This window comes from Pelecanus crispus, chromosome 6 (genome assembly GCF_030463565.1).
Source record: "Pelecanus crispus isolate bPelCri1 chromosome 6, bPelCri1.pri, whole genome shotgun sequence".
Taxonomy (NCBI): domain Eukaryota; kingdom Metazoa; phylum Chordata; class Aves; order Pelecaniformes; family Pelecanidae; genus Pelecanus; species Pelecanus crispus.
In genome coordinates, this window is record NC_134648.1 from 43,207,384 (window position 1) to 43,231,801 (window position 24,418).

General features: G+C 41.2%; 2 protein-coding genes across 4 annotated transcripts in view; one reads left to right on the top strand and one right to left on the bottom strand.

Annotated features, from left to right (window-relative positions):
• The window catches only part of STRN3 (striatin 3), a 69,129-nt gene extending 68,614 nt beyond the window's left edge, over positions 1 to 515 (bottom strand). For 2 of the 3 annotated variants that reach the window (XM_075713373.1, XM_075713372.1), the window contains exon 1: positions 213 to 515. In XM_075713373.1, the coding sequence (XP_075569488.1) occupies positions 213 to 515 (303 nt within the window). The remainder of the gene's footprint in view (positions 1 to 212) is intronic. The other variant, XM_075713374.1, reaches the window with a different exon arrangement.
• On the top strand, positions 4 to 23,179 carry AP4S1 (adaptor related protein complex 4 subunit sigma 1). Its single transcript, XM_075713375.1, has 7 exons — positions 4 to 43; positions 6,283 to 6,442; positions 8,206 to 8,406; positions 9,835 to 9,921; positions 11,047 to 11,115; positions 14,044 to 14,055; positions 22,473 to 23,179. Exons 3-7 carry the CDS (start codon positions 8,269 to 8,271, stop codon positions 22,599 to 22,601), a joined length of 435 nt encoding a protein of 144 aa, XP_075569490.1. The 5' UTR covers positions 4 to 43; positions 6,283 to 6,442; positions 8,206 to 8,268; the 3' UTR covers positions 22,602 to 23,179.
• The last annotated feature ends 1,239 nt before the right edge of the window (positions 23,180 to 24,418 follow it).

Here is a 24,418-nt window from a genome sequence, read left to right on the forward strand (position 1 = left end):
GCCTCCGCCGGCCCCGCCGCTTGGCCCGCCGGACCTCGCCCAGGTACCGTCCCCAGGCCACAGCGACCGGCTCGGCCTCAGGGGCCCAACGGGCTCCGCTCGCCCGGGCGGCTCTGCTCCCGCACCCCGAGCGCGGCCCGGTCCCCGGAGCCCACCGAGCCGGTCCCAGCCCGCGCCCCGCTCCGCACGGAGCCCGCCCTCGGCCCCCGTACCTGAAGCTCGGCCCGCTCCACCTCCCAGTGCGCCCTCTCCATCTCGAAGCGAGCCCACTCGTGCTGGATGTAGTGCAGGATCCCCGGGATGGTGTAGTGCTGGGGCCGGGACAGCTCGGCGGGGCCCGCCGCCTCCTGACCAGCCGGGGCCGCGGGGCCCTGGGGCTGCTGCTGTTGCCCTCCTCCTCCTCCGCCGCCGGCTCCGGCCCCCACGCAGCCCCCACCCGCCTGCAGCGGTGGCTGCTGCGGTCTCGGGGCGGCCGCCATCCCGCCGCCTCCTCCGGCTCCGGGGTGCTCGTCCATTGTCTGCGGGGAGCCCTCCTCCTCGTCCCGCGGCGGGGGCCTGGAGCAGGGGCCAGGGAGGGGGTGAGCGGAGCTGGCTGGGGCGGGGAGGAGGGGGGCGGGCCGGGCGCGGGGAGGGGGGGGGGGGGGGGGGGCTGCGCCGAGCAGTATCCGGGTGTCAGAGCAGCGCCGAGCCGCCGCCAGCCGCCATTACAGCCGCCGCGCACGTCGGCCCACCCACCCGCGGCCGGGCGGGGAGGGCAGGGGAGGGGGGAGCGGCGCGGCGCATGCCGGGAATGGCTCCCCTCGCCCTCCGGCTTCCTGCTGCCGGATGGGCAAGGCGCGGAGTGCGCATGCGCAGGAGGGGAGGTGAGCGCCGTGCCCCGGGGGCGGGGAGCGGGCCGGGGCCGCGGCCGGGAGCCCCCTCTCGGGGCTGGGGGGGTGGCGGCGGTGGCGGCGGCGGCGGCGGCACAGCGCCCCGGGGCCAGCCCTGGGGCTGCCGCCGTCTGCCGCCCTCTCTGTGGCGCTGCCCCCGCCCGCCCCGGCGCAACCCGCTGTCCGCAGCCGCCGTGAGGGGGGGGAGGCTCCGCCCCGCCCGCGGCCCGGCCCCAGCTGGGTCGGTGTCGGGGCCGGCGGTCCCGGTCCCGCCCGCCGCGGGGGAGCGCGGCCGGGCGGTTTCCGCCCGCTCTGAGGTGGCAGGCGGAAGCGGTGGCGTTGCGCTGAGGCGGCGGGGGTTGGCTTCGGCGGCGCTGCGGCAGCTCCGCGCCTCGGCGGTGTCAAACGCCCTCGAAGGAGCCCGCGGGAATGCCGCCGGGCCGGGCCCGGGCCTGGGCCTGGGCCTGCTTCCTGAACCGGCGTGCAAACAGCAGATCGGGGTTTAAAACGCTGAAGTCGCTAAAACTCAGCGCGGTTTAACGGTGCGCTGAGTTTGCCCCGCAAGGAGGTGGTTTTTAGAATTGATTTCTTAAATTTAGGGTATGTCTCTGGAAGTTGGCTAAGCTTTTTTTAAATGAATGGTCACCTTCATGGTATCTCAACAGTGAGGGACGTGTGTCATGTAATTCCTTCCTTGATGAGAAGGGAAACCGCACGATGTTTGCTACTCAAAAGCCTTCCACGTGAGGAAGGTTTTGCAAGAAAATACTGGTTTACTTTGTGTGGCTCTGTTTTATCTGTGATAGCAATGCTGTGTTTGATGCTGTAGTTTGGATACGGTGAAATTACCTCAGTTGCACAATACTGCTGTGAAATGCAGTATTTACAAATTATCATCACATTGTATTTGAAATGATCTGTAGGTCACCCATTGTAAGTAAGGTAGGAGTTTGGTTTTGCCTGTCTTCAAAATACTTGCGTGCTCTACGCATTCAGTAAGAAAATGGATAGTTTTCCTAAACAGGGCTCATTCTTGACAGAGCTGGAATTCTGTTAATTACTGAAAAAATAAATACCCCTTGTCTCAGTACATGTGTTTCCTTTCCTTACTGGTTTATCCTCAGGTGTGTATTGATATTTCAGTTGATATACCCAGTCCTTCCTTTCTTCTCCATTAAATCGTTTCCTAGTAAAATTTCATCCTACAGTCTTCCTGATTCCATACAGATTAGCCAATCTAAATCCAACTGCTTTCCACCTCAGCTGATTTTTTTGTCTACTGACAGTATCAAATCATTACTAAAAATTAAGACTTACCTCATAACCAGTTTAGCCTTTTGTTTAGCTCCAGTCTTACAGGACATTCCTCATTCCTGAGTATATGGGAGTTACTGCAATTTAATTCCGTTACTATATTCAGCCAGCACTCTGACAACTCAACAGCAAAGGAAAACTTTTTTACTCTTTCCTTCCTCCCTGACTTCCCTAGATTAATAAGGTTGCTTTTTTAAAATCCCTGATCCTGAAGTTGAACACAGTATTTTATTTTAAAGCCATATAGACATAGTTGTTTCATCTTTGGATTAATTATAATGTGTACAGTAATAAGATCTAGAATACAAAAATAATTACTATTATGGATAAATATTAATAACACTGTATGTGATTTTTATTAAAGCCTCATCCATGGTCTGAACAAAAATAGGAAGAGCAAGGGTATCAATAATGCGACCGGTCTTCATTTGCTACATACTTCTGTACAATAAATTTATAGGCAGGAAGCTCAATAGCCTAATATATACCTCAAAAATATTTGTTCCCGTGCTGTCACCTGCTTGTGCCTCTACCATTTAGTCATTTTTTTCTTTTCATTAGTGCTTTAATTCTAGTTTAACCCATTTTGTTCTACATTTAGTACACACATAAAGTGTGACTAGACCTCTGCACCCAGAAAAGCAACTTGTTTATAGAGTCAGACAATGCAGTAAATTACTGTTTTACAGTTCTAGCTAAAACTACTTTTAATTCTTGGTGAAACAGATCTGTAAAAATGTAGTCATGCATTTCTTGTTTACTGGATCTCATCTCTTATGTACGTTTTAGCTGAGAGCCTTAGAATGTTGCAAAACTTTGTTATAGCACAATAACTAAAATGCTTCTAAATCTGTGGACGTTGACTGGAGTGGTTTTAGCTTGAGAGACACAAATCTAATGTGAATGATAACTGTACTGCAAGAAGTCTCAAACTTAGGTTGTGTTTCTTTTTTTGTAATTTGTGTGTCAGAGTATGTATAAATATTGGTGAAATCTTTGCCAAAATAAATTAATGTCAACTGCTTGTATCTATTGGAGGAGTAATTAAAATTGTTTAAAATATGTTTTATATTACTGCATATAGAATCTGCTGGGTTGGCCACGCTGGAGACTTAAGACTTTTTTATCTGCAGAACAGGTATTGCAGGCTTTGCCTCTCTAAGAGGTCTCAACCAGTATCTGAAAAGACAGCGTTTAGGGGTGTGACTCACAAGCAGGGACAACTTGGAGGTGTCTCATGTGGTTACACAGCCTACAGAGCTGGCATGTCCTGGAAGCAGTTCCTGAACCATCATGGTTTCTGTTTGAGCATTTTGAAGCAAACCAGGCAGGTTTCAGTTTGTCTTGAAATACAAGGCTGGAGTTACCTGCACAGGCAGGGAGAAGATGAGCCTGCTTGGGGGCAGTAAAATCAAGAGGCATCTGTCTTCATGAGGCTGGGTCCTTAGTCTTCTGCGTATGTGCTGGTTTAGAAGGAGTTAAAGCCCTTGTATTTTAAGTCATCAATGACTACATACTCCATCAGTCTACCAGTGTGAGTCACATAAGCCAATCATGATACCAGTTTTCTCTCATAGATACTTATCTGCGAGATACTTTAATGAGGCTGAGATCTAACACAGTGTAACAACGCATATTTAAATCACAGTAGTTAAACTGTATGTCACTTGTGTGCATGCCAAATTATCCTTACAGAAGAAATATTTCGTAAAGGAGGTGAAGGAGCGCACTACTTGGTCACTCTGGAAGGTAATTTCTTTTGAAGGAAAGTTTGCAATTTCATGACTTCTTACATCTTCCCCAAGTGGTACCTTCTGCGTTTTTTGTTTTTAGGGAGTCTTCATTCTGTCATAGAGTTTTGTAGGTGTTTTGTAGATCGGGTATGCATGAAGCATATACTGTAGGCTAATCTGGACAAAATTTCTAATGCATGGTTGACTGTGATGGGGAGAGCTGGACTTGACAGTCCTTCAGGATTTGGATAGTCCCTTCCAGTCTTCTGTGCCTAAGCACATTTATGATGCAGATGGCTGTCCAGTGACCTGGAATGAGATAGCCTATTCATTTCTGACAAACAGCCTTCAGATAGTAATGTCTTTTCATTACTAAAATGATCAAATAATGGCAGAGATATGAAAGGCTTGCATCTTGTCACCAGTTCCCTTGAACCATTCCATTCTGTATGCATAAAAGCATCGTAATTTGTGAGTATGTGCATGGATACACGCAGGTGTGTGCGCGAGAATGCGCAGAAAAGCATGTAAGAGTTGTACCAGAAGAAATGGAGCTATCTTCATAAGTAGAGTACCAATTATTGATCATAAAAGGTAGCTTCTCAAATACATAGAACTTGATGAAGGAATGGGAGTTTTTCCACCCATCAACATGCACAGATATGCTTTTTGTTTGTTTATTACACTTCACAGGTTTATTTACATCTTAAATATGCAAAACTAACTTTAATGTTGTCTGTGTCTGAAAGCCAAGATGAAAGGAGAAGAAATACACTTTGTTTGTTAGAAACAAAACTCAGTAATTTCCTTTTTTGCCTAAATTGTGTGAGCAAATGGTTTTATTTCTACAAGTGATTTTTTTCAGAATTATTTTTAAAGGAAATTAAAAAAAAACTTAAGATATTTTTAACACTGGTGTTATTCTCAAAGTCAGATTCCACAGCTATGCTTGCATGCTTTCTGTAAATTTTTTAAAAATTACTATTTGTACATGTAATTTTATTCCAGTGTTTCTGCACAAAACTGTGTGCTTGTGCCATTATTTCTAAGAGCAAAATTTCTGGCTAAAATTTTGGAAGCTATCTTCAGGGCTGGTGGGAAAATACAAAAATGACTAGTGGTACTAGTGGACCTCTTTCCTACAGATGTTAATCATCTGTTCTAATACTGTGAATGATGATTGACTCATAAATTACAGGTAACACAGCTGAGTATTACTATGGTTCTACCTCCCTTGCAACATGATTCATTCTTTTTATATCCATTCTGGATAAGAGCATTTGTGAGGATTAAAAAAAAAAAAATCTGGTTAAAGTACTTTCATATGTAAAACAATCCAGGCCATTCATAAGAGTGCATGCAGATACAACAGTCATAACATCAGAAAGGGATTAACCATGTAGAAAGATTAGGTTAATAAAGGAATAATTAGGATTAGGGGCCAATCCTGCAACAGGATCCATACGTATCAATTCTAAACATATTTTTTATGTTATATATTGCTTAACAGTGACTCGAAGTACAACAGCTCTGTCAGTGCTCCTGGGGTAGTTTTACTGTCCTCCCTTTCTCAGGTCCCGCTTGAATATCTGCAGACGTGTTAAGCCTCAGGTTTTTACTCTTCTAGGATGGATTTGTGCAACTTCAGCGCTGATTTCTGAGGACAGGCTGTATGCTCCTCAGTACCATTTATGACTAAATTATTAAAGTAGTTTGGAAACAACTTGTTCAAAATAGAAGACTATTAATTCATGCTTCAGCAGTACCAAACACAAGGACGAAGCATAAAACTAAGAAGGTAAAAGAAAAGCTGTCTGTGTTGCTGTCATCATCTGTTTAGCTTGGACAGACATGTTTTCAAGTTGGTAGGAACAACGTGCATAGCTGTTGGTCTCCTGTGTCTGAGCTTGCTATTTTTTTCATTAAAACAATGGGCAGCATTTCTTAGGTTGTTCGTCTTTCAGACCACAACCCTCTTTTAAGTAGCTTTAAAGCTTCAGGTTTCTTTTAGTCGTGAGGTTGGCCCTTGCTGGAGTGCCTCATTCTGAGCTGGAAGGAGTCATTCATTCTTATCCTTACTTTTTGGAAGGTTTGTATCAAAAATGACTACGTCATCTCACCGTTTTACATTTCTTTATGCTTCAAAATATTAAGACATCTCTTCTTATTGCAACTCTTAACGCAGCAATACAAAATAGAACGGGGAAAAAAGAGCCACATATTAAATGCAGAAAAGATTGTATAGATGGTACTCTCCCATTTGGTCGTAAATGTCAGCCTAAGCTGCCATCCGACAGTGAAGATCCCACCATATATTTCTATCTGGGCCCTTTTTTGCCTTAATTACCTGGTTCATTCTTTCTCAGAGACCCACTTGTGCTAGTTCAGAAGCCCGGGGCGCAGTGGACAAGCCACGTGCACCACCACAGCAGCACTGACCAGCGTCCATGACTCTTCTGTCGGAGGGAATCAACAAAAGTGCGTTCCTGTTCCAGATGTGAAGAGGCTTCACTGTGCAGAGCGGAGGTGAGAAAGCTCTAAGACTGTCACGATTCCAAACAAGACTGTCTTGTCCTGAGGATTTGTCCTGGACTCCTATTCCCTGGAGGTATCACTTAGTTAAGAAATGAATTCTCATTATTGGGTCTAATTAGTGAAGATACATTTAGTAGAGAAATCTAAACTTCTTTGTATATGGAGTAAACCACAGTACACTGAGGAAAACAGGATTGCTTTCTTGAGATCCAAGTGATGATAATAGAGGTGGCTTTTCTTTCAGAAAATAATTAGGTGACCAGTATGAATCAGAAGTAAGCAATAATTAATGTCAGTACAATATATTGGGGGTTTTTGTATCACTGTCATGAAAGATTTAGATGTTACCACCCATGAATGGTATATAGCCAGTTTATTCAAGTTGCTAATAATACAAGGCAGCACCTATGCAGCTTGCATTGTTATAAAAAATCAGCATATGTCTAAATGTCTGTGAGGTTGCTGCCTCAGAGACCTATTTTGCATTTTGTATTTTTTCCCCTTTTGTTTTTCTGCATTAAGATAATACTGTTTTTACACAAAGAGCTACACTGTGTTGTTCTGTGGATTCCTGATACCTTTTTTCAGCTTGGACTTTCTCATAGGAGCTGAGACCTTAGGAGAGAATATTTGCACCAGGCAAGGAGCAACTCTTCAGAACTGGAATAAAGAAATAGTTTTTGTGGTAGATGCTGTATTTCTAGTGCATAAACCTCAAGAGCATTTGGGTCAATAAATCTGTGATCCAAGTAGAGTGTCAGATGGAAAACATTACAGTGACTGTTTTCTGGCATTAAAGAAAATAACCCAGAACTTCTATTTCAAAAAATTACATCTGCAGCTTACCTTTTCTTGCATGCTTTTCAAAACATGAGAGATTTCAGTTGTTTAGCAAGCAGACTCTGATATATGTTGTGCTCTTCTTAATAGCCTTTTTCATTGTACATTGCATGTGGCGTATTTATATTCTACAACTATATTTCACTGGTGTTGTGTGGATTAATATTTATTTAGATTGAGATTAAGCTGATTTGAGTAATTAACATGAACAGGTTTCTCCTTAGCTGTCACAGACCCATGCTTAGTTTTCATTAAGCGCAGAATCTACCTTTCACGTCAGCGTGGGAATTTAGATGGGAGAAAACAGATTTCAGTGGCTCCTGGTCCAGCTCAAGATGTGTGCTGATACTGCTGATATCCAAATATTTAGGAGGCTCTCATTCTGTGTTAAAGAAGTGGTCATGTGTTGTGGTCCGTGCATTTCCCTTTGTCCCCTCTCCCTTCAATCTGATGTCAGGCTGGTATGAATGAAATTGTTAAATACAAGTCAGGGGGAAAAAAAAAAAAAGCACTCGGGCCAATTTTGCTCTTATGAGCTGTGTTAATCTTATCTTTTGGTATTGGGCAAATTTCTGATAATGTTCTCAAACCAGTTAGCATGCGGGAAGAAAATGGTGAGTAGATTTATGGTTTTGAAGAAGTAATTGTCTACTCCTCCAATTCCCTAAATCCTACAAAGAAATTAAATTGCCTGATAATGTGAAAGCTATTATTTATTAGATAGTGATTATTTGTGTGGGGGAAAAAAATGGAGTTTTACTCATGGGATGCATGCAAAAGAATAGAGATTTTTTCCCTATATTCTGTGTGTTGGCAATAAACTCAGTCTTAAATATATGCAGATCTGGGCTGGCTAGCTTTTAGGAACCGTTTTATTAGTCCTATGTATACTATGTTTTTTTCCCCTCTCACAGAAATACGCTTCTTGATTCCTGCACCCCATATTCAGATCTACCGCTGAGATCAAAAAAAAAGAAATGATAAAATTTTTTCTTATGGTAAACAAACAAGGTCAAACAAGGCTCTCTAGGTACTATGAGCATGTAGAAATTAATAAACGGACAATGCTGGAAGCTGAAGTAATCAAAAACTGTCTCTCCCGTTCAAAGGATCAGGTAAGTTTTGTAGTTTTTCCCCTAGCCATTTTCTTTTATCAACATCTCACATCTTTCATGTCGATAATTCTGAAAATACATCAGTTTCCATTGCAGGTCATTATTTCATTTGTACCCATGAAGAAAAAGATTGTGTTTCTAGATTATGGGTTCAATCAGTTGAACTGTTATTCTGCATTGGATAAATATGTTTTTCTGAGGCTTGCAGAGATTTTGGAGTTTTGTGTGTCGCTGTCATGAAGATTCCTCGTGTTTGTTTGAAGAAGTTCAGAAGTCCAGGAAGAATTTTTTTTTTTCTTGTTATTGCTTGTCTGGTAGAGATCGATAGAGAGATATCACTGCTGCTTTGCCAGAAGGTAGTGGGGATAGTACTGACAGCTCCAAGTTTAAACAAAAAACTTATGAGAAAGGATTCCAAATCATGAAAATACTATCTAAAACACAGGGGAGGCTGGAAACACAAATTTCTAGGCCTCCGTATTAGGCATTTTTATTCAAACAAAGTGTTCACGCTTTCTGCAAGAAAGAAAACTCAGAAGTTGGAAAATATCCTAGATGAAAGTTGAGATTTTCATGGCTCACTTAACTGAGCCATTGGTTCTTTGATAAAAGTACCAGACTTCGCAAAACTTTTGAGCACATTGACTTGCATTGGAGGAGAAATCTGTGACTTGGACTGTGAATGGAGTGTTTTGGTTTGTGTTCTGAAGTCAGCTGCTTTATTTTTCATTAGTTGTGTCCTTGAACAGTGGACCTCGCATTTCATTCTAGCAAACCTCAGAAAAAATAGCAGTTTCTATGAAGTACCTTAGTTCACAGAATTGACAGTGACTAAAGAAATTAACCTCTTCCATACTGCTTGCAAGAGTGTCTCCAAAGAGAAACTTCACCAAAAGAGCCAATGGTATGCTGCCATTTCAAGGACTGAGCAAAATGATACTTAAGAAAAAGGAGGCGACTTGTAAAGCAGTGTATAACAGCACCATCTGCTGGCTTCTGTCTTATTGTGAAAGACATGGGGATTTCCCCTGGGTCTGGAAATCTCAATTTTTATGTAAAAATATGGATCCTTTTTTAAATATGAAAATTGTCTTGAGGTTGCCTCTTTTGGAAGTGCTTCCAAATGAAAACTTAGGGGAAGTATTGGCTGCCTTAAAACCCTGAACAAGTCTCTTCTGTTCTGTATGTTCCAGTTTTTCCATTTAAAAAATGGTAGCATGTTTTCTGCCAGTAGATGAAAAGTTTTGTGAAACAGTTATCCTACTAAATGTGTTTCAAGTCAAAATTGTTTGGTGGATCTTGGGAAATCCATTGTTCTTTGTTGGCCTTACAAACATGAAAGCTTAGTTAGGCTCTTTGAGCACTCTGTGGTTAATACAGTCTTATGCTTAAATGGCGGCTACTATGACTTATTTTGCTTCTGCCTAGTGCTCTTTCATTGAGTATAAGGACTTTAAGCTGGTATACCGACAGTATGCAGCCCTTTTTGTAGTCGTTGGAATCAACGAGACAGAGGTAAGAAATTATATACACTCTTGATATAAGAGAGCTTGTAGTAGTCATGGGCAAGAACTCAAGTCTTTTTCCAGCATGGAATTTTGCAATAGCAATTACAGAATTTCAAGGAGTCATTGCAAAAAGATGTTTTTATTTCTGTGAAATAAATTATACCTCTTTTTATTTCTGTGAAATAAAAAGAGGTATAAAAGAAAATGTATGTTTGACTTCATTCTATAGCAGTAGACTGAACTGTTGTCATGAGGCAGTCTTCATGAGCCTTATACTGATTCCACTTCCTAAATTTATGTTTGATTAAACAAATTTATGTAGGGTGGGGTTTCTCAACAAATGTTAGCATTACAGCCAGATCAGCTGTCTCATCTGTGGTGACTTCCCAACTGCTCGCTGTTTTTAACCTCCTTGGCGAAAGAAAAAATTCCCATATTATCAGCTAGAAAGATGCCAATTTATTGTATTTTAAAAAAAAGATATCTGACTGAAAATTGACAAGTACTGTTACTTCATCTGTTCAGGCTGAGCCTGCAAGGCTGTAGTGTTTACATTGTTTCCCAGTTCTCAGAAATTAATTCAAAGCTTACTATTAGAGACTTTAATTGGGTGGTGTGGAAGGTAGCTGCTGACTGCCACAGTGTCTTCAAGTCAGGGTTATAATGGCATGCAATTTGGGGCAAATCCTTTTGGCTTTGCTAGACCACACAAAAATCGCCCATCTCTACTGGTGCAGCATAGCCTGCCTCTGCTGCAGCTGGCTGGTGTGACTTCAGCAGGGGTAGGCATAGCCTAGTTAGCTTTATCTAGCTAGCTGACCTGGATGGTGGTGGAACAAAGGATGCAATGGGATGGCAGCAGCCCAGGCGAGACAAATCCAGCGGGTACTGCAGCGCTTACTTGTGTGGCTGGCCTGAAGCTTCTGCCCCTGAGCACTCCCCCGCTCTCAGTACCTCCAGTGAGTAACCACACCTCTTCTCCCTACGGTGGCATGAGCTTGGGCACTTTATTGTAGGTCTTACTCTATTTTCTAGTTGCTTTTCACACACCACAAACTGAAATAATACAAAGAATACTGTTACATCTTCTAGCTATCAATTTAATACCCATTTGGTTTTAATTTAATTTCAGAATGAGATGGCAGTATATGAACTAATTCATAATTTTGTGGAAGTTTTGGACAAATACTTCAGCAGAGTGGTGAGTGAGACATTGAATCTATTACAAAATATTTCTTTTTCAAAGCTTTAGTGAATATGTCATTTCAGGGAATATATCAAAGGAGAAAAATTTTTTTTCATATTCATTTAGAATTCTAAATACTTTAGCATGAATATTACCACTGTAAAAAAAAAAAAAAAGGCAGAAAAAAAGCAAAAAACCAAGCAGTATTAGTTGATTTTTCAGAGAAGTAAAAGTATACGTGGGTTATAAATCATCAGACAAGGAATACCAGAAATATTTCTGTTAGAAAAGCATGTTTTATATGCTTGTACTCAGAGGGTTTTTTGGGTCATCTGCTCTTAAATTAGCCACTGGCATTTTATATGTTTTAAAGAAATAAAGAGGTTTTTCTTTACAGTTCTTTTTTGCAGTTCTTAGCATTACATCCCCCAAGTGCACTTAATTCATGATAAAGATGGTGTAAGCATTAAGCAGGGAGCTGACATCACTCTCACTGAACAAGATCAGAAGGATGGAGCAAATGAAACCTCAAAAACCAGTCTGTACTTGTTCTCCCCATATTGTTGTCATGCAACAGTGGATATCTGATAAAACAGCTATTATATAGACAGTCATTTTGTTCAGGATTCAACATCGGACATGGCTCCAGTTAAAATGACACTGCTCCTTTTGGTGGGAGATTTGTTTGTTTTTACAAAGTTTGAAAAAGCAGCAGCATAATCCTGGTTAGAACATGCGCTATTTAGTATAGGAGAGACATGGCAGAGCTCCCTCTGTGAATTCAAGGACATGTTTGAAAAAGTCATCTGCCCCCTTCGCTATTCAGATGCCTGGCAAATGTTCTAGGCTATTATCTCAGCTAACATCGTACCAGCATGTTGCAACTGCTGGTACTAAGTATATCCCTTTCTGACTGTACTAAGTTCAGAATTTGTCTCTTAAAATTGTTGATTGCAGTCCCAACCTAAGCAGTGATAACCAGGAATGGAATTTGATCCCGGCAGCGCAGGAATGCACAATAAAATTCAGTCACATCTTACTTATCTGATTGAGCTAATAGCTGCCAACCACTTCTCAACTTTTATTTTTTTCACTTGAGGCAGAGCAAAAATAGGTGTAGTTCTTATACATATAAATGTAGTATATATAATTCCTTGACCACGAATATAACCCAACCACTGATAGTTGGTTGAAATTTGCTGAATTCATCATACCAGAGTTTTTTGTATTTTCCATGGCATTTAAGGTTTAAAAGTAGGGGAACCGAAAAAGGGGGTGGTTAAAGAAGTCTCATGCCATTCTGTGGTTCTATTTTTAATAGCATATAACACGATAAATGGCAGAACACTGAAGAAGAGGGCTATAATTCTAGCTGGGGTTTCTGGCAGAAACCACAGCGCAAGAAAGTATAAGTCTGTACTATTATGGATTAATGTTTAGGATTTGCAGAATTTTAGCAGAATCCCAAATTAAGATGATGACAACGGAGACAAAACTCACGCTGGGGAAGGAAAGAACAACTGTCCTGCTCTAGAAGGACATTTTGTCATCTATTATTTTCAGGCTTGTGAGCTTTAAACATTCTCACATACCTATTTTTATCTAGTGGAGTTTACAGAGCTTGAATTCAAATATCAGAACGTTAACAGAATTAGGGGGAAAGCTTTCAAAATTGCTTGTGAGATGTAATTCTGAGTCTCCTTCACTTTTATAATGGCTACCCAGGGAAAACTGCATACTGTTCGGAATACATACTCCAATGTTTTCAACTACTTTTTAATGCTGAGGAAACGCAAACTGATCAGGCTCTTAAAATACACTTTTTGTGATGCATAAAAAATTTCTAATTGAAGAATGGCAGGGTCACTCACTGGAGGCCTGTAGCCTAGAACTAGTCCAGTTTAGAGCATCTTTAGACTGTAGCAATTTTATCAGTGGGAACTCTGCCTAAAACTTCAGGGTTAGACTGTGAATGGAAACCATGTTAGCAAACTAAATTCCCTCGGTAGCAGATAGATTCCCTCTTTCAGCAGAGGCCGGGGAAGCTCCACCCTAACCGTGCAAGGTCTTAACTGCTGATGCTGTGATTAATTGTTTCTAAATTTAGACATTTAACTGTGGCGTCTAAGTTAGAAGTTTGGTCATCCTAAGCTCCCATTACTGGCGGTGGAGACCGATGAGTATCTTGAGAAAGTGAGTCATGCCTCAAGCGTGCTGAGTCAACTGTCAAAGACGCCCATCTCTTCTGTTGACTGCAGAGAGACCACAAGGGCTTCTAACTCAGACATTTTGGTTAAATGAATAAAACTACTTGGGGTAAATCCAGGCCAAGACTAGAAGGGAAATGATGACTATGTGAAGAATTGTGTTGCTGGGGCTGGAGCAATAGTTAGAAGTGCTAAGGGTCCAAAGCCTGGGGTTACCTTCCCTCTCCTAATATATCCAGCCACGGCTATCACAGCCATGGGTCCGGGTCTGACTGTGTCTAGATTTTGCTGTTGAAGTGATCTGCAGCAACACTTTTAACTGTGTTTTCATATAAATTGTAAACTTGGCATTATCATCCTGTTTTTGCAGAAGGAGGAAGAGAGAATATAGAGCTGGAGTTGCCATGATCAGAGATGCTGGTTTTCCACCCACTCATTCAGACAGCACTGTGTATATTCAAATTGTTACTTGTGGGTGACCTCAGTGGGTTTTTCTAGGTAGAAATTTCAGGACATTAGCTTTTATTACGGAGGAAGGTAACACATAAAAGGCAAAGCGGTGTTGCAGGGAAGAGCATGTAACTGTACAGTCCGGAACAGAAATCTGAATCGCCCTAGAATTTTGTATCTCTATTTTGAAGATTTTCTTTATCCTCTAAAGGGATGTGTAATGTTTAATGATTATGAGATGAAAGATCAAACTGTAACTATTGTTGTCTATCTCTTTTCCTTGCAGAGTGAATTAGATGTATCCTTTTCAGTATCAAAAGTACATTTGTTTATCTCCTTTTGGTGTACGTTCCAGTTCATACTGTCTTCATAGGACTGACTGTCAAACAGTGAAGACAATGCAGAGCTTTCACAAATTTTGCACTTACAGTAAGTAGGACCATTTTGGCACCTTTCTGAAAGCATGGCTGGTGGTCATGAGGTTAAGATAAGCCTGGTACCATTTAAAGTAAGACAGGGAGAGCTTGCTTAGCGAGAACTAAGTACCATTAACACCTAGACATGAAAAGTTGTGTTCATGGGGGAACTTTCAGGCTTAACTAATTATTACTTCATGGTTTTACTTTTTTTCTTTATGTTTACAATAAATAGATATTGAAATGATGGCAATAATAAGAACTGAATGTTACAGCTGTGTCTTGAGCCAAATAGCAGTGGCATCATTGTAAGATTAGGTTTGCGCTTTGATCTTGCTTCATGAAAGTCTAGGTAAGTTTTACTTTCTATAACAATGGAAAGAGAGATGGGCCTGGGAGGAGGAAATTTAGGAAACCAGGCATTGCCACGGTTATCTTTTTCTCCCCCTCTGCCTTCCCCCCTCCGAGTTGTATTTTCATGTATATATAATTACATAATTTAAAAAATGGAGTAAAACCAAATACAAACAAATACTAAATGCTAAAATACAGTCCTGAATAATTAAACACAAATAGCAAGTTAATAAAATGCAATACTGAGTTAAAAGAAAATTAAACCAGGAAAATGTAGTGCAAACAGTTGTCTTCCTCCTCAGTTCTTCCAATCCCACTGCCTGCTCACTCTGCTCCAGCAATCCTTATGCCTGTGTTTGTTGGTGGTTAAATGCAGATCTACTGGTACAAAGAGGCTTCAGTTATACACCTGAAACACAGTTCCACCCCAGAATCAAATACTTTGAAGTAATTTGGTTTATTTACCTTATTTAAGAAGTAGTACATATGAAGAACATAGAAAAAATCTGTAATTTTTCTTGTAATTGTTCTCGCTTCTTTCTTTACTGAAAAAAACCAAAAGGAAATAATTAATTTCACTTTTGTAAATATTTTAATGCTTGCTACATGCTGGAACTCTGTCTCATTTACTGAACTTAAATATATGTGTATGTATATGTATATATCCTGTCTGTATTTCCTTCCTGAAATTCACAAAATGCTGTGGTATCAGTATAACACTCTTAAATTCACTTACATTATAAAGCAGCAATAATGAATTTCAGCATGAAGGGACTCTTAAGGTCTCTGAGCAATTGTCTAACTACATTTTTTGTATTCAGTTATTATAGTTAAGGATTAGAACTATGTGTACTTGTGCCTGATCTTTGCTGAATTAGAGGCTAACCTGACCTATTCAGTAATTATACATAAAAATAGCCCCATATGTTTCCATATGGTGTACTTTGAGTCTGCAATTACCTGATTCTTTTTTTTATCTCAGATTGTTTGGAGTACTGATAATTCTAAATTCTGCCTGCCTCTGGTCATTGTTTTCATACCGAGAGGAATTGCCTGTAGTTACACCCTTACAGTTATCACCGGTAGCCCATTTAATAGCTGAGAAAGGCTCCTGCATATCCAGCAAGCTTCTGTATACGGTGGTAATCTGCATTGTTTACAGAAGTTGCATTATATGCTCACACTAGCATTTGCAATGGGTGCAATACAGTGTCCAAATGACTCCTGTAGAAATTAATCTTCTACATGGGTCTTGTCTGCATGAGGGTGTGAATATAAATATTTGTGTATTAATACCTTATTTGATAGTACTGGAAATAATATTGGAAAAGCTCACACCTGGTATGTCTCTCCTCAACATGTATGACATTTGCATGATGTACATAATTTTGCCATTCAGAAATGCACTTTTATGTTACACATTTCAGGAACAATTTTAAAATAAAACACTTCTGTATATGTACAAAATAATTCTCCCATTTAGGAAAAAGAGCTTTTCATAAGTTGAGAGGATATGCAAAATAGTTGAAATGAAGTGAGATACCCTCAACATTAAATGTAAAGCAGAGGTGTAATGATGAAGTGGGCTGTTGAGGATTGTATTTATTTTTGACAACAGCTTGAATAGCAGGCCCAGAAAAACTATATAGGATCTGGACTACAACTGTCTTAGATGTTAAGGTAGTGCAAGCAATAATCCATCAATATGCCTTTCATAGTGTGTAAGATAATATCCCCACCTGGGGTTAAACCATTTCCTTTGCCAAACAGTCTTACGCTCTTACATTCAGTACAGCTAGCTTGGATGCAAAATACCTGATGGAGGAAGTACGGCCGAAGGTCTGTAGCAGTGAACACCAAGCAGTATTTACAGAATCTTTGTATATGGAGCATCTGGCAGGAGACTGTCGCAATTTCCTGTCTCTGCGCTATTATTTTTGTGTACGGATCCACAGGAAGTTTATTTCAGTAGCGATAGTGGCTATTCTATATAGAAAGTAGCGTTTACTAACATGAAAAAAAAACCCCGTAGGAAATCACATGAAATCAAAAACCATGAAAAATAGGTCATAATCATTGAAGGCTATTCACTCAAGCACAGAGCAAACCCCAGTTAAATCTAGAGGCTGAGACCATCATGCAATTGAAATGTTCTAAGGTATCTATAAGTAGTGGTGTTGGGCCAGCAGAATGAACAAGTACTGACATTGTGCTAAGGGGGTTGCTCCCTAACGTGTTGATAGCACTAGATGAGCCTCACTTCTGTGTATGAAATCAGTGGGTGGGAGTTTATGTAGCTCTAAAACTCCAGCTCGCGTGGTGTAGGAGCTACTTTCTTGGTGCGATGATGACAAAGAGACTATAAAAACATGAGTGTTAACCACACAGCAGCTTTGTAGGGAACTATGTGCTGGTAAGGATGGGAGTTTCAAAATTTACAAAAAGTTGATGTTTCTGTTGCTTGAACTGGTGAAGCAAAGCTTACTTGAAGACACATTATTAACTTAGGGAAGAAACAGACACTTCTGTGTGGGAAGGGAGGGGGAAGACAGGGTGCTCTAGGACCAAGCATTTGAAGAATGTTGTCTTGATCCAAAAAAAACATTACATTCCATTGCAACTAGCTGCTGCAGCTCCTAGGATAGATAAAAAACTTTGATACAGGGAATACTTTATGTGAATCAACTGTATTTTTCAGTCCCCCATGGAATAACACTTTCAGCAAACAGTGCATTTAAGTAGTAAGAAAATTGAATGATGAATTTATTCTGAGAATTTATAAGGATACACTTCCATTTGTACTGCAAAGTAGGTGGATGAAATGGAAACCTATAAGGATTAGCTTAAAATTTTTGTTTATGAAGGGAAAAGTTTCCCTCTAGGTCTGTGATGTAGGGGGACATGTACTCACATCAGGTAGATCAGCCACCTTTCAAACTTTGGCAGACATTCACCGCAATGTAGGAGCGAATATCCTAGAATAGCACAGAACTTGAAGGCACCATTTGTCTCCTACTTAACATCAGCATAGTCCTTTGAGGAAGAAGTGGTCAAAAAGCACTAAATGGGGTTTCAGTGCCTAAGATTTGCCTACCATTAGATAGACCAGAAGTTACTTAAAGCAAATGTTAGCAAAGATAAAGTCAGAATATGTGACTCTAGATTAAAAAAAGAAGCAACTCCAACTAATCATTAGTTGAAGACAAATGTCCAGGATGGAAATCAAAGTCTTGCAATGCTGTATATTCAGTAGCAAACCATCTGCCCCATTAGTACTTGTGCTGTAATCTGCAAAGCTTTTTGTTCGTGCTCCTGGGTGTGTTACCTGATCACAAGGTGTTGGCTGCACTTTATCATCTCGTAAGCCTGTACACACCCTTAATTACTTGCCTGGAAAATCCTGAGATATCTTAAAAATGTCTCTGTATGAAGAAGTTATTTATCACATACAAGTCCTAAATGTGCCTTTTTCCTTCCCTCCTCCTCCCCCTCTCCCCGACATAACTATCTGCCTCGATAATGTTTCGGGGAAGGAGACACAAGATTGTGTCACATTTACCTCCTCTTAGTATGTATGTGCCATAATAAAAACTGTTTGTGAGAGTAGAAAGTACCATTAATGTCTTTAGTAAGGGCAGCTCTTAAAGTTACCAAAAGCCAGCGTAACATGTAAATACCAATTGTAGTAGGTGCCATTTACCTCTACCGCCATTTACCTCTGCCTCTAGGTACGCAGCCACAACAGCATTGACTAAAATCCGTAAACCAAAGATGGTAAGGGCTTGCCTTTTGCCTAGGCTGACAACTTAGGAGTATTTCCTATCTGGGTGCTCTGAAAACTTATTATTACAGACTTTTATCTGTACAAGTGCACAGATTAATGCATGTTTTCTTCTGCCTAGTTGTTTAAAAATGCCTGTTAGCCTCTGCATGGATCTAGTGAAAGTCCCTTAATCCTCCTTTGTGGGCAGCCAGGATTCTTGCTTGAAGCAGGGCCTTAAATGACAGCTCTGGGTGGCGCACATGGCAGCGCACACACCAAATATAGCTTCTTCCTGTTGCCAGTTGCTCCGTGGTGTGCTGTGCTGCTTTTCAGCTGGGTGTGGATCTATGACTTCAGGGCTTTAAACCCTGAAATTTGGGGTCACTTGCCAAACAAGTGACAGGTGGGGAGGATGAGCCTTGCCTGAGGATCAGAGACAGATACGCCTCACTGGGCAGGGCCTTCAGCCCTGAATGGCTAAGCGGTGCGCGTATGACGAGATGGGACCGCAGAGGATAGTCACGAGACTGACAGGAAGGGGAAAGAAGCCAAGGTTGCTCCCTGTGCAATCTGGCTGTTTGCCAAGAACAGCATGGTAAAGGGAGGTGGAAGGGAACCGAAAGAAAGGAAGCCTGGATGTTAGGTTGCCGGTAAAGAATGCTTTGAGACCCTCCAAAAGTCAAGATGACAGATCTTTCCAGAATGGTATTAATATCCCTAGTCAAACTGCAGGTGAAATCACTGTTTCTGGAATGATGACTGAGAGCTTAACAGGTTACAGATGGACAGAAATCACACCACTAAGTTTTCTGTAATGGAGTAGGCCAATTTTGAAATAACCTGGAATGGCCCTGGAGGTGAATTGACATCTCCTTTAACCATACTGGGTTTGAGTGGAGCAGCTGCAAGATACTTATTGGTATGTGTGCAGTTTTCCTTCAATGTGGTATCAGTTCTTCAGGAAATGCAGCAGGGGGAAGAGCAGTGCAAAGTGTTTGAGAAAACATTTAAAACAAGGTGATGCAGAAAAATAAGGTAGGAGTGGCAAGTTGCTGCATCATCACTGACCCTGGTTGTTCCAGTCTTTTGAGTTTTAAATCCTTGGGGACTCTCGAAGAGGAAGGCCTGGAGAGATGGGAGCTCTTGCTCCACTGTGGGAACTGAGGCACTGTGAATCAGTGGTGGAGTGTAAAAATTAAAAACCAGGAGGAGCTGGCTATCACTTGCTGAAACCTGAATGGAATGTTATCTTACTTCATTAACGGATCCTCTTGCCCTGTGTAGAGCAGTGCCAGAGATGAACTAAGCAGCAGCAGAAGAGCTGTCTTCCTAAAAATTCTCACGTTACTGGAATAAAGAAATCCTAACTTCTCAGATTAAACTATTTGTGTAAAGACTGATTTACTTGAAAAGTATACCATAGGAAGAAATTTGTCTCAAGTCTTTCATCTGCCAAGCAAAGTAGAACAATTGCCTTTGTCTCTGGAACCACAGAAACTGAGACCATTGAAGTTTCAAGAACAGTACCGCTCCTCAGTATTGAAAGGCCCAAGTCTGATTTTCAGAGGCAATTTAGGCCTACGGTCAGACTCAGGAAGACATCTGGTATTTAAAATACAACTTAGAATTAAATTAGGTGGTTAAGTTTAGACCAGCAAATTAGAAGCTATCTGATGAACCATGGACATACCCAAGATCCTGTTGACAGCTGTAGTTTCTCTTCCTCACATAACAGTAACTAGTAGTAAAGTTATTTGCGGGGCCTGAATTCTGTACACATACCTAGGCATGCTGTGCTCTTGGTTAAGCAGAATGCATTTGTTGGAGCAGCGGTACAATTGCTTACCCTTCAGCACAAATACACAGTAGCACCGAGTTCAGCCCAGAGTGCTCACGGCAATTTGGAACAGCAGAGGAAGGCGACAGCCTGCTAGCTGAATGCTCATCAACTTGAACATACAGGTTCACCCAACAGTTCAGCTTGAACAAGTTCAAGCTTCTACTTTTCATCTTTTTAGAAGGGTGGTCACACACAGGAGATGCTCTGTGCCCCTCTTCTTGCTTTAACGTATGCAGCAGAAGCAATCACCGAGACAGGGACAAAAACTTAAGCTTCTCCCATCACCAGGCTTGACCATCATACTCAAGAACTTTTATAGACAGCAGGAGAATCTTAAGTAGAAGGCAGCAGGTGCAGCTACCAACTCAGCTAAGCTTGCCCATGGAGAAAGGTGGGTTTGGAATTCCCCAGGCTGAGGGCAGGCTCAGGCAGGCAGCATCGCTACTGTGACATTTTAAGAGACCAAGCCAGTCATCATTACCTGAAGTAGTGACTTGGGCTTCTGAGTCAGAGAGAGGACCACAGAAAAATCCCTCCCTGCATTCCCAAGTCCTGGCTTCAGCCCTGGTTCTCTAGAACCTGTGAATTATTTGATGGGTCTGGCTTTCACCAGTCATTGCAGGGAAAATAAGGCACCTAACTCAGATTAACGAATTCCCTTCTCAAAGCCAGGTACGAAAAAACTAGGCACGGGGATGTTCAGTGTTACTTAACTTAAATCCATTTCTTGAACTCAGTTCACTTTTGTGAGCTCGTGTCATTGCAGCTGTGGTGGTTTAAGGTGGTGTCTCCCCACCACTTGCATTTACCACCTAGGAGGAACAAATACATACAACTATGTGGCTCCTCAGCTGTTGTCCTGCACAGTTCAGTACTCCCCCTGTTCCTGCTCTTTGGCAGAAGCAGTAGGGCAGACCACTGTAGTTAGAGCCAGTAGAACTCATGAGACAGAGTAGTCCTCTTAAATGCCTGAGTCATGTTCAAAAAATGAGACTTAAGCTTCATCACGCTGAGCAGAGGAAAATGTTGATGCCTCCAAAAACCTGGCTCTTGCAACTCCACTGATTAGAACAGAAGACCACTAACATAAATGCAAGGACTAGAGCAAAACCAGACCATCTTCCTGAGCTCAAACCGTAGCGTCAAAAATAGCATAATGGGCAGAGAAGGCACTCAAGAGACTCATATCGAAGTTGGAAAAAAGTGTTGAAAGATGTATATAGAAGTTAGTGTGAAGTATCTTGCTAGCTCCACTGCAGTACTCCTCAATACACAGGCAAGAACTAGAAGGAGCAAAATTAAGGCAAAGCTGAGCTGTTGAGCACAGCGAAGAACTTGTTTAAAGAGCAGCAACAGGTGGAGAGCAAGGCAGATGAAGGGTTATTCACGCCTCCGTACGTGTATATGCATGTCAGTGCAGCGTAACAGATGTACCCAGCAGGCTTTTTTGCTATGCCTATTTCCATTTCAGGTTCCAGTGATAAATGGCAACCTAAGAGTCTTTTTTCACCAAGTAACCCTTTGCAGTTGTTCGGTGGATACACAAAACACTAACATATGCAGAAGAATGCCTGCCGCTTAATACCGGAGTAAGGTCTGTCATATTATTTTTTTGGAGACAGATGCTGTTAGATAATGTTAAGGAAAGACAGACATGGTTATGGACAAATTTCATACATCACAACAGTACGAATTCATATTTTTTCAGATTATTTTCCATTAGGTGAACATTAGAGATTATAAACATCTTTTGGAAAGTATTTAAAGTATTTAAAATATGAACCATTTACTTACCTTTGCTCTTCTTTATGAGATCTATCGCTAGATCAGTAAACTTTACATATCAGCATATTCCTCTTAAGCTATATTCAGGCAGATCAAACAGTGTTAGTAACTTTGGGTAAGGAAAATTTGAGAATCAAATTTTAAGAATCTGACAGTTACTTTTCTAAGAAATGCAGAATATTTGCATTCACATTCGCGGTTGTTGTCCCTTGATAACATTTTATATTCAAACACTACGTGGTACTGAGCCAGACAGTAAAATTAACGACCTGCACCTAGGTTGAAGTTTACCTTGCTTTTACTACTATGTGGTCATCTTCCAGGATGGGATACTGCTGGGGCTTCAACTTCTCTACTAAAAGCTTTTGACATCTCTGTGGTCAGAAAAAAGTGTTAGTTGAACTGTTTCCATAGCTCTATTAAAATAAACAGCCAAAGAAATTAGAATAAATTAAGAAATACCTATTTTTGTAAATTTTGATTAAACACTAAGGTGCCTAAGATTTTCTCTGAATTGTCTTCATGGTGTTCAAAATATACTTAACTTGAAATGTTAGATCATGTTCAATTTGGACAGAGTGCACATCATTTTGGATGAAATGGTGCTAAATGGTTGCATCGTGGAAACAAACAGGAACCGCATTCTCGCCCCTCTGTTTGTGCTTGACAAAGTGGCAGAAAGCTAGGAAGATGCAAGACTCACTACGGCATTTTCTGAAAGACAGTGACACCATCGAGAGCGTCCCGACAGCAGTTTTCTGATGTCGTAAGACCGACTCATGCAATATTCAAATTAGTTGCAAGATACTTCCTGTTTCTCCTATACCCTACACACCTAGTGGAAAGATACAACTAAACATGAAGTGGAACCTTCACTTTCAGACACAGCTTTACTGACACAGCAGAAATCTGTCTAGAACAGTCGTCATTTTTTAAAATTGACCGGAGATAAAGTCATGCAAACCTACACATGGCCATCTGGGTATCACTTTGAATTACATAGCATTGTGCCACACCTAGGAGAAGACAGAAAATATGGAAATCTAAATTCAAATTGAGTTTCAGTGCTTCCTTTAAGCACCAACTTGAGTTTATTTTCATACAAAATTAAAGTTCTGTAACTTTTATGACCACTTTTAAACTAGATTCAGCTTTCATCAAAAAGCTGGTTTCACTCCCTTTTCCGCGTTAAGTCATGGTTACAAAAGAAATTTAAATAACAGAAGTACAGATATATTTAGTATTCCCTGCATACTGTGTAAGTTGTAACGAAGTATTTGGCACTTACAAATTACAACATTAATAAAAGATCATTAAAATAAAAAGTTGGATCATCTTTTGTCATGTTGGCTTCATAAATTACACAATCTTGCCTATTTTGGCACAGCAGTGTATTTTTTTCCCCTCGTATATTCTATCCATGCATCATGATTAAAACATTTACAAAAGAGGAGTAACAGAAGATAGGCAAGTTTCTCAGTACCAGCTAGGTACCGAATCAAACCTTCCTTCTGGAGCAGGAGGATGTAGCTACCTACGCTAACTTGTATTCACAGGCATACAACATGCCGATTCACACCTCTGTAGTACGCTGTGAGAGTCAGCGATCCAAGCTTAATTTCACTTACCTTTCTAGAATTAAGGTATCTGGCTCCTTCTTCATCACCTCCACACCAGCACCAGGCATAATTTGACATTGAAAGAGCCTATCTGCATGCGCTTTATGTGTGAAAGCACCTAACAGTCACATCTAAATTGTACCTAGGGTCGAAGGAGCCGAGAGTGAAGTGTTGTGTGGGAGAATAGTCCACGTAGCTTTAAAATAGTAACGCATTCAGCAAAACAAGTTGACGCTGGATCTGGAGCAGATACTCGTACACAAGGTTTATGCAACTGTTTTGTTGAAGCACAACAGTCACAGGCATGCGGGGGTGGAGATTCCCCTTCAGTTATGCATTAGGGAGAATTTCAAAGAAGATGCCTCTGAAGTCCTATGAATAATGCCATGAAAACAAACCTGGCACCAACCCGATTTGTATGCGAGAGGCAGAATCTTTTGGCAAGCCCTCCCTCAGCAGCGGTCCAAGCAAAGATTTGTTACCAAAGAGAACTGGCACAGAACAAAACTTAGCACGCAGATTCAACTAAAAGAGTAATTTCTTTTCTGGTATCAAGCACTTAATAATATCTTTAAAGACATATTAGCAACTCGCTTTATGTTACTGTAAGCCACTTTTTACCAATAAATACCTCACCACATGCTGAAACCAAGACAGGCACTCCATCTCAAGGAAAGCTGAATCAGCTGCATCATCTGACCCAGTTTTTATTCCAATGTAATGAAGAACTGTAACCTCAGGTCACATGGGCCCACTGAAGAGCACCAAAAACTGCCGCATGCAGCGTTATCACTGCCAGATGAGTTCTTAAAAAGTTGCACGGTGTAATTTTGAAAAGATTTGGGCACAGAGATGAGTTTGAGAGATCAGTTATTGCCATGTAG

Bases quoted from the DNA above. Each gene is read 5' to 3' on its own strand.
- AP4S1 (XM_075713375.1), top strand. From the start codon at position 8,269: ATGATAAAATTTTTTCTTATGGTAAACAAACAAGGTCAAACAAGGCTC. The intron at 8,407-9,834 runs GTAAGTTTTGTA...GCTTCTGCCTAG, and splicing joins TCTCCCGTTCAAAGGATCAG to TGCTCTTTCATTGAGTATAA. The intron at 9,922-11,046 runs GTAAGAAATTAT...ATTTAATTTCAG, and splicing joins TTGGAATCAACGAGACAGAG to AATGAGATGGCAGTATATGA.